Source organism: Arvicola amphibius, chromosome 3 (assembly GCF_903992535.2).
Source record: "Arvicola amphibius chromosome 3, mArvAmp1.2, whole genome shotgun sequence".
Classification (NCBI taxonomy): Eukaryota; Metazoa; Chordata; class Mammalia; order Rodentia; family Cricetidae; genus Arvicola; species Arvicola amphibius.
The window spans coordinates 84,653,063-84,669,332 of record NC_052049.1 but is presented as its reverse complement, the minus strand read 5'-3'; the positions used below and the strand labels follow the sequence as shown (position 1 = coordinate 84,669,332).

General features: G+C 44.3%; 1 protein-coding gene across 2 annotated transcripts in view; it reads left to right on the top strand.

Annotated features, from left to right (window-relative positions):
• The window catches only part of Deup1 (deuterosome assembly protein 1), a 49,433-nt gene that overhangs the window by 19,224 nt on the left and 13,939 nt on the right, over positions 1-16,270 (top strand). Inside the window, exons 6-10 of one of the 2 annotated variants that reach the window (XM_038322991.1) lie at positions 1,368-1,513; positions 3,903-4,008; positions 10,046-10,240; positions 11,581-11,667; positions 12,485-12,623. In XM_038322991.1, the coding sequence (XP_038178919.1) occupies positions 1,368-1,513; positions 3,903-4,008; positions 10,046-10,240; positions 11,581-11,667; positions 12,485-12,571 (621 nt within the window). In that variant the 3' untranslated portion in view covers positions 12,572-12,623. Of the gene's footprint in view, positions 1-1,367; positions 1,514-3,902; positions 4,009-10,045; positions 10,241-11,580; positions 11,668-12,484; positions 12,624-16,270 lie in introns of those variants that run through there. The other variant, XM_038322993.1, reaches the window with a different exon arrangement.

Below are 16,270 nucleotides of genomic sequence, written 5' to 3'. Positions count from 1 at the left end.
GTGAATTTCAGTCATTTTCATGACCATTATCCTCTCCCAGAACCCACCTCCCCCACTGTATCCCTCCTTCTTCCTAACTGGTCCTCTCCTTACCTTTATGTGTATAATTGCATTCAAGTGTGTGTGTGTGTGTGTGTATGTGTGTGTGTGAGCGTGTGAGAGAGAGAATGTGTGTGTGTGAGAGAGAATGTGTATGTGAGAGTGTGTATGTGTGTGTATGTGTGTGTGAGAATGTGAATATGAATGTAAGTGTGTAAGCATATGTGCAAATGTGTGAGTACTGTGAGAGACTGTGAGTGTGTTTGTGTGCATGTGTGACAATGTGTGTGTGCATTTATGTGTGCAGGTGTGTGTGCATGAGTGTGTGTGTGACAGAGTATGTGTATGTATGTATGTGTGTGAGAGTATGAAAGTGAGTGTGGGGGGTGACCTTGTGGGTGTCACTAGGATTGCATCCATGGGTGTGAACTTATATACTGTAACATGGCACCTCTCCTGTGGCTACATCATGGAAGACAATGACTTGCCTTTCCCCAGAAGCCATCACTACCCATAACTTCCCTAGGAGGAGCGGGTTCTCAAGAGCCCTCTCTCCCCAGTGATGGGATGCTGACAGGCCCTATCTTACACAGTGAGCCACAGCTGCTGTGAGCTCATGAGTGCAGTGGCCAGGCCATGTGCACTACACATCATGTTGAACATTCCTTGTCCGCTGGTATTTCCAGAGCCTCGAGGGTGGGAGATAAAATGTCCCATTCAGGGCTGAGCCCACCATCACTTATTCTCAGCATTTTGACCAGTAATGCCTCTCTGAGTTAACCACCGCCCACTGCAAAAAGAAGTTTCTCTGACCAAGGCCGAGAACACCACTGACTTATGGATATAAACAAATATTCAGAAGGAACTTTAACATGTTTGGTCAGCAAAGTAACAACAGCAGCTTCTCCCTAGGACTTGTGATCTCCCCATCATCCCAGATATGAGTTCCCTCCTGTGGAGCAAGCCTCAAATCCAATCAGAATGGGACTGGTTGTCTCTCTCCATAGCATTCGTGCCACTATTGCACCGGCAGGCACTTATTGCTTGGCATGTTGGTGCCGTGCAGGGTCTCCCGCTGGGTAATACCATTGCCCAATTGTCTCCCACAGCAGCCTGCATAGCATATTCTGGCACTATGCAAGCTGCCCTGCAGGGAGGGAGCTATCGGCTTGATCTCCCTGGGTCTTGCAGCCAGTATTTCAGCAGTAGGATCTGATGGACAACCAAGAGCAATGGTGATGTCCTGTATTGTTTTGAGGGCCAGATGTTAGTTTTGAATGTATCATGCATCATAATTCTAACATGAACGTCAAAAATTTTTAATGCAGGCCATGGAAGCAGGACTGTCAGAGGTGAAGAATGAGTTACAGTCACGTGATGATCTTCTGAGGATTATAGAAATGGAAAGACTTCACTTGCACAGGGAGCTGCTGAAAATGGGAGAATTCCAGACTGCTCACGATAGCAAGAAAAGGTACAGCTCTCACCCGAGAGGAACTTTTCCAAGGCAGGATGTGCGTGTGTGCATTTGAAGGCTTCATATTTGAACAAAGTTTATTTGAATTACCATGCATTCGTTAGGATATCAATAGAAAAACAGTGCATACCTGGTGTTTAATTATAAATTTTCAGGGAAATGAGATTTATTCTTTTATTGTCTCTGCCTTGGTTGCCTATAAGCCTGATGCTAACCTTTCCTCTTGCTGATGGTGTGGTAACTTTGCACTCACGACCTGTAGCTCTGCAGACCAAGCTAGTGCCTGTCCTGGAGGGATGACTCAGCGGCGAGACAGCTTGCTACTCTTCCAAAGGACCCTAGGTCAGTTCCCAGGATCCAGGTCAGGTGGTTCATAAACAGCTGCAGCTCCAGGGGCCCTGCTGCCTCTGTCCTCTGAGGGCACCTGTGCGCATGTGCACACACACACATACATACACGTAATTTGAAATAAGATAAATCTTTTTTTAAAAAAATGTTATTACTAACACAAATTTTTCCTCAAGAGCAGGCATGTATTGTGGCTTTCACAGCCACCAAATGGAGGTCTTCTGAGAATTCTCGGTGCTTATGGTTCTGAAGAGATGGTCTGATGTCTTTAACAATTCACTGGTGTGGAACTTTCTTCTCAGAATCAGCAAGCTAATGAAACGAATGATAGGGTTTTTAAAATCTGAATAGCTAAATGATCAAGGCCATTTTACCAGAAGATAATTGTTACTGCTTTTCGGGCAGTAATTATTTCTTCAAAGTTGTAGGATATGGGAACAAGGAAAGATGCCTCAGTGGTTAAGGTCAGTGAGAAACATATGGACCCTGGAAAATAACATGTACTGTGTACTATGATCATACGGAAGTAAATAGCATGTAGTGTGTACTGTTGTTGTGTGAGAAGCATGTTCACTTGTACATATGGGGGAGAAGACAACATTCACAGTAGAGCTGACAGTGGTCGGTTCTTCCAGGATCGTTATACATCAGTAGCACTTACCCTCACACGCTGTTGGCCTACATGAACTCGAATGTGTGGGGGGGGGATAACTATGATGGGCAGAATGATCAGCCCAGCTTAGACACCTGTATGTCGGGGGGCGCAGAAAGATCAGCCCATCTTAGACAATTATACATCAGGCAGTGTTGGGGGGCAGAATGATCAGCCCAGCTTAGACACCTGTATGTCAGGCAGTGTTGGGGGTCAGAATGATCAGCCCAGCTTAGACACCTGTATGTCAGGCAGTGTTGGGGGGGCAGAATGATCAGCCCAGCTTAGACACCTGTATGTCAGGGAGTGGGGGGAGGGGGCAGAAAAATCAGCCCAGCTTAGACACCTATGCGTCAGGGAGGCGGCTATGAATTTGTATTTTTTGAGTGATACATTATTTCCAATTTTTAAATCAATTATTTCTCCACAATTGCTCGGATTTGGAGTTGTGGTTTTATTTCGTGTGCTCTGTGTTTCTGATGTCACTGGAAGACCAGCTTACACTCACAGCAGACTGCAGTGGTGACCTCACCTAACTTCCTGGAGCTTCTGTTCGCCCCTCCCCCACCATGCTCTACTTTGTATTTTAATGACTGGCTCCAGTTTCCCAGACTGAGAAGTGGCCCTCACTAGCTGCCTTTCTCTGAGCATCAAGTGGGGCTGTCCTCCTGGGAGTTCTCCTCCCTCACTGCCCCACCCCAGTACTGACAGGCGGCTGCTGTTCCATTTTATGTGCAAATAACCAAACACTGGGCACGTTTGAGTCGCCTCCCTGGCCACACTGCCAGACGTCCTCATTTCAGCGCTCCGGTGACTGTGTGCTCTCCTGGGCTCTGACGTGCCAGTAGCTGAGTCTATTTCCAGGTCCCAACCTATTTTATTAGAAAAGGAAGTCTTTTCTTCTTACTCAAAAATCTTACCTACAGGGAATGGAGAGCTGCCTCAGTGAGTAAGAGCATTGGCTTTTACAGAGGTCCCGAGTTCAATTCCCAGCAAATCCACGGTAGCTTACAACCATGTATAACAGGATCCGATACCCTCTTCTGATGTGCAGGCAGACATGCAAACAAAGAACTTGGGTGCATAAAATATATAAATAAATTCCTTTTTAAAAATCTTATGTACATATGCAACCCTAGTAACTTGCCTATTTTAATGTATAACTGAAAGCCTGTTAACTGCTACCTTTTCTCCCATTTAAACCATTCCCACTCAAAAACCAGAAATATTCTCAGGACTGGAACTATTAGAATTTGCAATTTTTTAGCTATTAGTGTTAATAATATAGTGATCTGTCTCTATGCTGCCAATGACATAGATTAACAATAAAATTAGCAATTCGCCAAGTTAAACTTAAGTGTTGCCTATTTTATTTTTAATTTGTAGACTTGAATCGTCATATTCCCCTTCTACTAAAGAACCAGAAAGGAAAAGGAGAGAGTTGTTTGCAATGGTCTCAGATCAACCAAATCATGAAAAAGAATTAAACAAAGTAAGGAGTACGACAAGATCCATTCTTTCAGCTCTAAAGTCTCTGCATAAAATTGGCTTTAAAATCCCTCTTCATGCTCCCTTCTTTCTCCTGCTGTATCTTCTCCAAAAGAAATGATCTACCAAGCGCATAATTCTGTTAATCTGCGTGAACACAAATCTTGGGCTGTCTCCCAGGGCACCTGCAGTTTAAATGTGGAGGTGTGCCTTGGTGAGAAAGCCAGACTGGTGCTCAGCATGTGGGGGACTTTGGGGGACCTCATCTCAGTACTGTCAACATAATGAACAAATGTCTGTCTCTCCAGAGAGGGCACCGACTATAGACCACAGGAAGGATTCCACTCAAAGCTCATTTAGTAAACCAGTGAGTTTATTAATGATCTACGGCAACGGGCGCGTGTTTGCAGGGCCGTGTGTGATTCAGAGGCAGCTGGACCACTGAAAAGAAGGGAAATGCATCAGAGAGGCTGCAGCCCTGGCTGGCTGGCTGGCTGGCTGGCTGGCAGCTCCACTGCAGTCTCCTGTCTAAGCAACTACTGACTGCTGAAATCAGTGGCTGGACTTTGGAGATCTTACAACTTTCTGGGCGCCCTGGGCCTTACCTTGCAGGGGGTAGATAGTTGCCTAAGTCTTATGAGCTGTGTTTTCAGGGCTGGAGGGATTGTTTCAACTCAGAGGAAAAGGAAATGAAACTTCCAAAACCTCGAGGTATCTGTGATGGGGGTAAAATGAGCCAATATCCGTTGACGCGCTTGTGGTTCTTACCATGTGCCAGGAACAAACTATCCCAAGGATTAACAAAAGCCATCACTCAGTCTTTGCAATTGTCTTTAAACATGGGATCTATGTCAATCCTCTTTTTACATTAGAAGAGACTAAGACACAGAGAAGTTGAATAAATTCTCTCATGTTATACAGACAATAAGTGGCAAACCCAAGTTTCAAATGTAGACTACCTCACAACAGAGACTATGTCCCTACCTCTGTCAAAAATCATGAGCTAATAATGCAACCTAATGGGTAAACAAAGTCTGGCTCAGGGGAACACCTGACAGATGTGGCCTACTGATGGTTTGGGCCACACCCGTATTTCTAAGGGCCCCGCACAGACTATGCTGGGGCTAAAAACCTAAGATGAGGAGGGTCTTATCATGGTTCATATGAAATCTGCATTCTTCATTCTCCTACAGCCAATATATCCTCCTTGTAATTCCACCGGTGTCCATAAGAAATACATTGCAATGAAAGGTTTTGAATGGGTGTGGTAATTCGCACCATTAATCCTAACACTCATGAAGTTGAAGCAGGAGAATTGCAGCAAGTCTGAGGCCAGCCTAGGCTATACATCAAGACCCTGTCTCTGTCCTCCATCCCCTTAGAAGACAGACCCTGCAGAGCTCCTGAGAACTAAGGCAGGTTCGGCACAGGAAACAGAGAGCGGCTGCTGTCACTGTCCTGATGTGAACACTGATACCATGCAATCCCATAAAACTGAGTTCACTGATTTTAAAAAGATAACTTTCAAAGCCTGCTCTTTACTGGTATGTCCAGAGACTGTGTCACAGTAAGAGGAGTGACTAAGCCATGTATAGTTAGACTCTCCTGGAGCTCAGAGACATCCAACAAATTCAGAGAGACAGAGTAAAATCAAGACTCCTTGGAGTCAGACTCTGAGGCAGATAGAGTCCAAGGTACAGATCTCCCAGGCCCCTAGAGGCTGAGGTAACCAGCTGCAGCTCCCAGAAGTATCTACTAAGAACATTCCATTCAATTGTAATGACACTAACAAGTGCCATGCACTATGAGTCTTGTGAATGGTTTTTCTTTTGTGGGTACAGAGCTGTTTTTAGTTATTTATTTTGTGATACAATTCACATTAAAAAGAAGCCATGTTATTGGAAGCACAGATAAATCAATCTCATTTAGAAAAAGGCTCTGTGGAAGAGCATGTTGTTTTAATATCTAACCACTGTAAACTAATAAAAAATCTTAATCCTCTTTCAGAATAGCATATTCATTTTCTTAATTTTCTGAGTTTCATTTTGAAGAGGACCGTGCAAAAATACACCACAGGGACAGTAAATTCCAAACCGTCAAGCTGCAGAACAATCAGCTGGTTCACCAAATAAGATCTAAGGATGAAAACTAGAGAGGGATGAATCAGAGAGATTCAGAGGGAGTGAGCAAGATGGCCGGCCGAGCACACCAAGGGCCTTGCTGCCAAGCCTGATGACCTGAGTTCTGTCTCCCAGACTCATGGTAGGAAGAGTGAGCCAACCCTTGTGAGTTCTCAGAACCTCCACATGTACACCATGGAATTCACGTGAACACACAAGCAAATGTAATTTAAAGAGAACCATCATTCTCTGTGAGTTCGAGGCCAGCCTGGTCTACAGAGTGAGTTCCAGGACAGGCTCCCAAGTTACAGAGAAACCCTGTCTCAAAAACACAAAAGGAGAGAGAGAGAATCCATCACATATACTGGGGTTAGGTCCCATCACTGAGACACTTGCTTTGGAAAGCTGGACAACATGACCCTGGTTCGTGTTTGCTGAGTAGCAAAGTTAAGATCATGTGATTTCTAAGTCACATGTCTTAGTAATCAGAGCAGGATCAGATAAGAGTGGGTGGTGCCTAGCCTAGGACGCAGCACATTGGTCTCTGGACCCAGGTACCCCAGCATTAGGCCATGTTTCCCTGGGTGTCGGTCCTAAGGCCTGGCCATCTCAGTGCACTGCCCAGGATGGATGGGGCACAGGTTCTAGGAAGTGACTCCCTTTCATGAGAACTGAAACTAGAGCATGAGATTATGGGACTGGATGAGGAGACCAGCCCGACACAAAGAGAGTGCTAGGAAAAGGAGAGCCAGGTGGGCATAGTGAGATCCTAATTCAGTTTCACAAAAAGGGAAGAGCCCCTTCTTCCTTTAGAAATACGCACTGGATTTAAAAAACGGAAATGTAAAAGAGTCACTTCTCCCTTCTAAGTGTGCGATATTCACAGACATCTCTGGATTTTCTTGATTTCCCTCTCTGGCCTTACTTCTTAGTGCACAGAGGATGAAAACACTCCAGACTCCCTCAGTGAACACAGTTCTCTGGCCCCACCCTTGGCTGCATTCCTTTCACCTTGGCCGTCTGGCTTCCACCTACCCTTCAGGATTTTCCTGATGATGGCACCTTTGGGAAGACCATCCTAACACCAGCTCCCTGCCTCCCCTCCTCGTGCACCTCCCAGCTGGACTATGCACCCTCCAGGACATTTTTCAAACATCAGTTACCACCCTGTGCTATAAATACCTATTTATCTTTCTCCCCTGCCCCTTATGCGGGAGAGGGATCATTTCTTAACACCCTTGAAAGTGTGCCCATCCGGATTAACTTCCTGAGGATTTCAGTTGGGACTTTGCTTTGTTTTTGTTTTTAACTTTTGATGGTTTTTGATTTTTGGTTCTTTTCTCTTTTTTTTTTTTACCCTCTGGTATGAAGTACTTTTAACATTTATATTTCACTGTTATGTCACATTTTATATTTTGTGAGGTAAATCCTGATTTTCTTCTTCCTTAACCACTAATGTTAGAATTTTTTTTTTCTAAAAGTCAGTCAACATGTATAACTTAATAGTGACTTTCTTTGCTTTAGCTTGCCTGACAAATGATTGGCAAGGACTCTTGACTTATGTCTAGACATTCTTCTCTGCTCAGAATGTTCCTGTGTGGTGGACATGACGCACCTGTAACAGAGGTGCTGGTGCCTACTTGGTGGCAGCATGTTTGCTTAGTGGAACAAAGCACACTGTTAACTTTATATTTGTGCAGAACAGCTAAAACTACTTTTGCTGCTGTAGTTAGTACGGTTAATTCATCTGCACATTTATCTGTTAACCAGGCAGAACAGAGGAGATTTATCTAATGAGATACATGTTTATACTTAGCTTTTAAAAAGCAGGATTTCAGGGGTGAATTTTAAGAGCTCTGGATTCTAGTGCCAGATCATTTTCAAACCTCTGTAGAGAACTCACTACAAGGATTTTTTTTTTTTTTTTTTTTTTTACTGTGGATGCTGATTATGCTACGCTGTGGAGAAAAACCAAAGCAGCTATGAGCTCCAGCTTCATATGTAACAAGACTATTTATACAATAAGAGTTAATAAACTTTCTACTCAACTAAAAGGCAATACTCTTTTAAAGAAACCAAAGTGTTTCTATTTATACTGCACTTTAATGTACTTTGTGTAACCAGGGGCAAAAGAGCTGCCATGGCGGTGGAAATCATAGTCCTTGGATGGCATGGATCGGAACCCAGGCTTGTGACTGGGTGGTGCTCTTGCACAAAATGCCGCTTGAAGCCCAAATGCCTGCCAGGTTTTCCTCTAACTCTTCCTTTTTCCAGTGGTTTTTCTATTGAGAGGAAAATAGCAGTTTTTTATGTGCAGACTGTCTCATCTGTCATTTTCCTCCGTTTGTATAGTTAAGCGTCTGTGGCATGAATGAAAGGCATTCCAGATCTGTGCTGCCAGCAGGTGAGCAGAGCCTGGCTTATAGGCCCTGGCACGGCCCCCTAATGTCAGTTAATGGCCACAGAAACGGGCCAGTGAGGGAGACGGTGGTGCGGAGGAAGCAAAGCAGGTGCAGTCTCTGCTGTCATTTTGTGCTTGATTGATGAGGAGACGGGTTCTGTGTGTAATTCAGGCCAAAAATCAATAGTGCTAATAAAATGAGACTTAAAAACTGTTATAAATTAAGGAACTAATACGTTTGCTCCTTCACTGTTGCGCCACTGTGGATGGTTAGGGGTTAATTATGTGAAGTTTCTACCAAGAAAAGTGTTGATGACTATGGAGTGCGCCCACAGAATCCTTTATTTGGGTTATTTTAATATTAATTTGATTGGAGAAAGTTTTTTGGTTTTTTTTTTTTTAAAAAAAAAAAAGCATTTTCAAGCATTCAGTGCAAGCCCTGTGTTTGTGAGTGAAGGGTGCCACTGAGAGCCAGCCGACATCGGAGGATGACAATGTGAACGTGTGCTGGAAGATCTTGCAGCCACAATTCTAAATCCCCCTTCAGTTTTTCCATCCAAATCTAAACACACTTTTGCTAATAAATATTTGCTTTCTCACTAAGAAGTTAACTTGTACCTGTAGAAATGTACACACTTTACACTTGAACTTTGTAGCCACTTAAACTAACCCTGTCTCAATAAAGGGTTATTGTTTAAATATTAAAAAATAAAATAAACAAATACTTGTTTATCTTTCTCCCCTGTCCTGTATGCGGGAGAGGGATCATGCATAATTTATCTGTGACTCCCAAGGGTGAGAAGCAGTGAGCAATGCTGGGGGTGTAGCCAAGGTGGGAGCGACAGGAACAAAGAGCAGGGCATCCGAGAGGGTGGACTGGGCCAGGGCCCAGCTAGATTTGGAAAGTCGAGGGTGGAGACACTCCAAGGCTCAGAAGCAACACACTAAGCTTAGTATCTTCGTGACTCTGATATACAGTGTGGGGTCACAGCTGGCACAGTGGGATTTACACATGTCTCATTTAAAAACCTTAATTAAAGCCGAGAACTATGAGTTCCAGTCTCAAATCTGACACTTTTTGTATGATTTGAGCAAGTTGCTTGCCCTTCTTGGGTCCTTTTCCTTTTTCTCCATAAGAAGGTCCTGATGGCCAGACTTGGCCGTGTGCACCATAATCCTAGAACTTCAGGGGCCAAGGCATGAGGATCCAAAGATGATAAAGGACAGTCTGAGCTGTGTAGGTAGACCCTGCCTCACAAACAAAGCACAGGACTCAGTAACAGTTTCCATCAAGTCTGTACCAAAGCTGAGTGACACTTGGCACACTACAAGAAAGCAAAGGACTTTGGGGTTGGGAGGAAACTGAACTTTGTGCGCTGCTTGTCGGTTGGCACAGGTCAGATGGGGGATGCCATGGGCTGCAGACACTCTAGGCAGGAAGACTGGGGGAGTCCAGCACAGGCTGCAGCTCCTCTGTGAGTGAGCGGGCTGGTCACGTCTTTGGGTCACTCTCCCTGCAGATGAGAAGCCAGCTCTATCAGGAGGAAGACCGATGCTCCGAACAGGAACGCATGAGGAATGAGATCTCGGACCTCACCCAGGAACTCCACCAGAAAGAGATCACTATAGCAACTGTCAGGAAGAAGGCTGCTCTTCTGGAGAGACAGCTGAAGATGGAGCTAGAAATAAAGGAGAAAATGTTAACAAAGCAACAGGTATGCGCGCAGGGCTGACCGGCTCAGTGCTCATCCTCACTCTCTCCTCGACTGTCAGGAGCCTTGGGTGCCCCATAAAACCACGGACCACTCCACAAAGTATCATCAAAGGAACACTAGGGGCCTAAAGACAGCGCATGCAAGACCAAGCAGTCCCACGCTGGCATTCTCCTGCAGCTGTCTCCCACATCACGTACACCCTGCTTCTTTCCGCAGTTGTTTTCAATAGGATCTTTCCACTAACACCCCCCAATACACACACACACACACACACACACACACTCTAGATTTCCATTCATGTCTTATACATGGAGGCTACAGAATAAAATCGGCACGTATTAACTAAACATCCACTCAGCACACACCGTGTCCTCAGAGACAGCAGAGGTTGCAAGCTTCAACTGTTAAGATGCTACAAGGGATGCTCACGCCCACCCTCCTTCCCGGTTTATCCTTTAAACCTCCCTGCTCTCTTACAAATAATCAAATTCATAGCCTGCTTTTGACAGCATGGGCTGCATGACCCTTCACTCTAAAACCAAGTGATTTTAGAACATAAAACATAAACCAAGACAGTCTCCACAAGAACAGTTAAATCCAGGAAAAAATTAGGCCTCCATCCAGTCAATGGCCTTAGACTGACCAATCTGTGCCATACCCAGGAAAGCAGCAACTTCCAGGGCACCGTGGGCAGGGCACTCTGCAGATGGCCAGAGCGGGCAGCTGCCATGAATGAGTCTCATTTCCATTTTCATATTTCCATGTTTTCTAGATTTTGTCTATGAGCATATATTCTAAAACTTACAAAGATAAATCTTTCAAAAAGCAAGAGTTTTATATAGAAATGAGCCTTAGATATACAAAAGAACAGGCCAGGAAGGGAGGCACATGTCCGTCATCCCAACATTCAGGCAGAAATCAGGGAAAGGACAAGGACACAAAATGAAGTCCTAGGCAGGTGAGGAAATGCGACCAAAACACCAGGAGGAACAAATTAAGCCATGTACTGCTTGCTGTAAAAGTTAATCGGGCATTGAAAACGCGTAATGAGCGATTTCTTGAAGAAGGGATTTTAAAATCCTGACCCTTCTGGTTATAGTTCCAATACATGAGAAATGGAATTTCGGGCTTGGTAGGAAAAAAGTAAATCATTATTTAAGTTTTTTTAAATCTAGCACTGCTCAAACAGGAAGAGAGGCCGGGAGAGGGAACAGGGGACCCTGACAGTCGGCTCCCTTTATGCTGCCACAGAAAGGATTTGAACCCACGGGACAGAGCTAATGAACAAGATGACTAGTTCCGCTGGTTTCACGTGTGCCCTTTGTCTACTGATCTTTCAGGTCTCGGATATGAGATACAAAGCTGTCCGAACAGAAAACACGCACCTGAAAGGAATGATGGGAGACTTAGACCCTGCTCGGTACTTGGTAATGCTCTGAATTCACTCCCCGAAACTGAACAGGACCAGTTGTCTGGTCGGGGCTGACCCCTCGGTGTGGCCACTGGGCATGCGCACTCCAGTTGGGCGCTCCCTTCCAGCCATGGTTAGTCCATGCTGGGATGCTCAGTTCTGACCACTTCCCAGACATGCAGACCATGCACTTTCTTGACTTTTAATTCTGAAACCCCATATCCTAGATGGCCCAACTTCAGTGCCAACCTTATGCTCAGTGAAGCCTTCCCCACAAACCTGAATTAAAACAATTAGGTCCGTCCTTGCTTGGTTCGTATTTGCCTCTGACTTGTTTTGAGGCTTGCCCCTTTCAACTGGATGACAAGGAGGAAGTTGGCATGACCAACAGCTCAGGACTTCCGGTACAAAGCAAGTGTTCAGTGATTGTTAACTGAATACATGAATTAGCTCCTGGCTCTACTTGGTCTCACAAACAGGTTAAATGGCCCCAAGCCTCTCATTTGTCTCCTGTGTCTGATGTAGCAGTCCATGACTGGTTTTTGTAGAAGAGCTTTCATTGGTCGAAATATTGAAATATTAGCATGCCTTGTATCTTTTCTTTTACTCACTCAGAGAAAATCCTACTGGTTTTACTATTTTTTTTTAACTGTTCAAGGAACAGAAAAGGTAAGATAGGAAAATTTGGGCCTCATAGTTGTTTAAGTTGGCCTGTCCCTTTAGCCATAATGTGAGCCAGTGGGTTGGGGCCTCAACCAGGCCCCTTCTAGAGCCAATGTTGTGTTTATTTCTATCTTGTTGTGCACCTGTTCTCATATGAGTCCGTATTCCAGCATCAAGACAGTAGAAGCAACTGGAAGCATTCTCCCTTCCTCCTTGAGCCTGGCTGTGGACCCTGTGACTGGAGCACAGCTGGATGAAAAGGGAAGCTTGCTGGTCTCCCTCTCTGCTTCATTAAAACCCTGCCTGTCATCCCTGCCTTTTCATTCCCAACATGGGACACACAAGTGTTTGTCTGTGTCTATCCCAGCTCACCAGAGCCCTGCTGAGGGGTTTCACTCTGCTCCTGTAGGCTTTCGGCTTTGCTCATTCATATTATTTGATTTTCTAAGAACTGAAATGCACAAAGATATATAAAGCAGCCGCTAATTACCCACACCCCTCCCCCCAGCCCCACTTGGGCAGCAGAGGGCTCTGTGATGGCAAGCAAATGGTGGCCCCTGTAGCTTGTTCCTGAGCATTCCCACAGAGAAGGTGGGGAGATAGAGTCTCCTACAAAGTAGATGTGAAGCTCAGGTGCTGCCCAGAGCTGACCTCGAGCTGTACGTGGACAGCTGGACAAGTCATAAGTCCTAGGGAAATGACCCTCACCGAAGCTGTCGGAAATTGTCTGTGCATGAACCACAGTCTGCACGCAGGTGGCTTCAGGGCACGTTTTCCTAGTTTTACCCTTCCCACCCCATCTTCCACATAGTGTCTCATGTGCCGGACAGTATACAGTGACTACTCGTTAGTATTTATCTCTTTGTATATTTAAACACCTCTATAAACACACATATGTGCTTATTTGGGAATTTTTATCATTAAAAAAAAAATAAAGTGTCACAGGCATAGAGGGATGGCTCACAATTTAAGAGCATTTGCTGCTCCTGTATAGATAGCATCTGATTCAGCTCCCCAACCCCACACGGCAGCTCACAGCTACCTGCCAAGTCCAGTTCCGGGGTATCTGCTCCCCTCAGGGCCCTGTACATACAAGACGCACAAACGTACACACAGAAATGCATAGAATTATTTTTGAAAAATTAGGTTCACATAACTCTGCATGTCACACTTCTGTGATTTGCCTTTCCACACCAACTGACCCAGGCATATTCTGTCGGTTACAGTAGGTGGTTAATACTCCACAGTGCTGATATATCAAACCTTATTAGACTGTTTTCCATAAGTATTTTAGCCCTAGTGTATTTGACAGTTTTCATATTCTCACCTGGAAAAATCGGTCATTACAAAATCCCAACACGTATATCTTGGAGCAGCTCCCTCGAGGAGGAGCCACTGGCCCGCAGCGTACGTGTGTCTTAATGTTAACGTCACCATCATTTTCCTCTCGTCGCCGTGCTCTTCCGCTGCCGGTACTATTACTACAGCAAGTTTTTCTTCAGCAGTTTGATTTTCATTTCCCTGCCATATGTGGGGAAATCGTTTCCTGCACCTCTTGGCAGTTTATAACAATATGAATTTGATATAATTTATAAATATTTTCGTTGATGTAAGTTTTTTTCTTGTCAATTTATTGAAGCATTTTCAAAGTCTGTTTTCTGTAACTTTGTATTTTTGCCAAAGAAGTTTGACTTTGACTTGCCAGAAACCACTGGCCTTGCTGGATACAGGGGGAGCTGCCATCTTTGGTGGCAGGGTTTCCACGTGTGCCTGTGCCCTTCTGTACTTTTCCAGAGGTTTTATATTCTCCATCCAATTGTTCAATTCATTTAAATTGTACTTTGAAATGCAATGTGCAGTAGCACAGTTAAAATTTTCATATAGACTAAGCTCAGCGTGCCAGGTTTCTCCTTGTAATTTCCTGTGGATTCTATCTGGAATTGAATTCGTTTTAGTATTAACTTTGAAGACAAAGCTTTCGTTGTAATAAGATATAGCATGATTCCCATTCCTTTATAATACATTTCCCAATAATACAATTTTCTTTGAATAGCTCCTGTCTCCTTCCTTTAAACCATTTCCCAAGTTATTTACAATTCTTCTTGCTGTTAGAAATAGAATATCTGCTTTTACCACATCAAGCATCTAATTGCTAGCATAGAAGGAGGTCCATGTTATGTTATTCCTTCTAGAGAAGTGGCTCTCAACCTTCTTAGCGCTGTGACCCTTTAATACAGTTCCTCACGTTGTGAAGACCCCAACCATCAAATTATTTTCATTGCTACTTCATAATGGTAATTTTGCTGTTATGAATCATAATGCAAATAGCTGATGTTTCCAATGGTCTAAGTTGACCCCTGTGAAAGGGTCATTGGTCTTCCAAAGGGACCACGACTCAGGGCTGGGAGTTGCACAGTGTAGCTCTCGGGCTCTCTCCTCTTCTCCAGAGCTCACACCCATCCCTGTCATTGCCAGGACCTCAGAGAAAATCTAAGTCCCGGCAGGACTCGCAAGCAAATTATCTAGTTTCTGTCTATAAATGTCACATTTCTAGAGGTTTGTGGGGTGTGAATTTGTTTTCAGTCCAGAATCCTGTGTCGTTCTTTCTGCCCTGTTATGAAATGCAGCTGCTAGCACTTGTCAGGGCCTTGGCGACAGAGGTGACTGTGCGAGTCTTCCCCTTGCATTTGTCGACATGTCAGACACTATGGTCGACATATTTCCCAGTTTCTGTCCAATATGGGTTCCAGGGATAAATTTTCCTAGCTCTAAATTAACTTGATATCACAATGTGTGTGCTTAGAACAGCAGGAGGAGGCTGAAGTCCCGAAGGATGTCCTCAGGGCATGCTCCCTCTAACCTCTGCGCAGGAGGTTTCTTCACAGGCTCCCTTCCCCTTCCCCTTCCCTCTCTATCTCCTCTCCTCTCCCCCTTCTCCCCCCACCCCCAGCTGGTCTGTGACAGTCTTTGGTGTTCCCGGCAACACCCCAGCGCTTTGTCTCAGTGTGCTGTGGTCCCCATGTCTGCCTCACCCCATGATGCTCAGATCAGATTTCCCTTTTGCTGGGTGTTCACTTCAGGTCCACTGTCTCTGAGAAGATGCTGTTCTCAAATAAGGTCATATCATGAGGGAGTAGGGGTTAGGACTTCAACAGGCTTTTGTAAGGAGCCACAGTTCAACCGATAATAGTCACACCCTGTCAATTCTAGTGCATCACTGGGTTCGGGATGATGTCGCTTTGTCTGAAGTGAGGTCTGTCCATCACTCTCTGTGTGCCATGGTTACAGACGTGAACTGCCATGCCCAGTTCCCGTTTCGGTTGCCTTTCTTACGCTTGGGCTTAGATAGCTGAACACATTTTCTCCCGTTTGTTTAAGTTATGACGCACAAGTTTATTTCACTGACATGTAAAAGTAATGGCTTTGAGGATACTATTACCTCATTTATGTTTTAAATTTTTAACTTTTACTTTTATTTCGTGTGTGTAATTGTCTTGGCTCCATCTATGTCTGTGGAACACATGAATGTAGAGCCCGTGGAGGCCAGAATAGAATATCAGGTCCCCTGGGACTGGAGTTACAGATGATTGTGAGCCACTATACTATATGGTTGCTGGTACTAGAACCTGAGTCCTCTGGAAGACCAGCCCCTCTCTCTAGCCCCCTATTTAATTTATTATGGGAGTTTACCAATTTCTTATTCCTTGTTTATTTTATTCTGTTACTTCTCAAATGTTATGAAATGAAGAAAACTCTACTTCTATGTATTAAAATTCTGCAAGTACAAAAAATTCATATTCATATAATTATTTAAGCAATTATTAGAATATATAAATATAAAATTAAGTGATTAGAGCTGAAATTTCACCCTGGGTAGAAAGAAACAACAACATAGATAGATAGATAGATAGATAGATAGATAGATAGATAGATAGATATCATTATTTTCAGCCTCC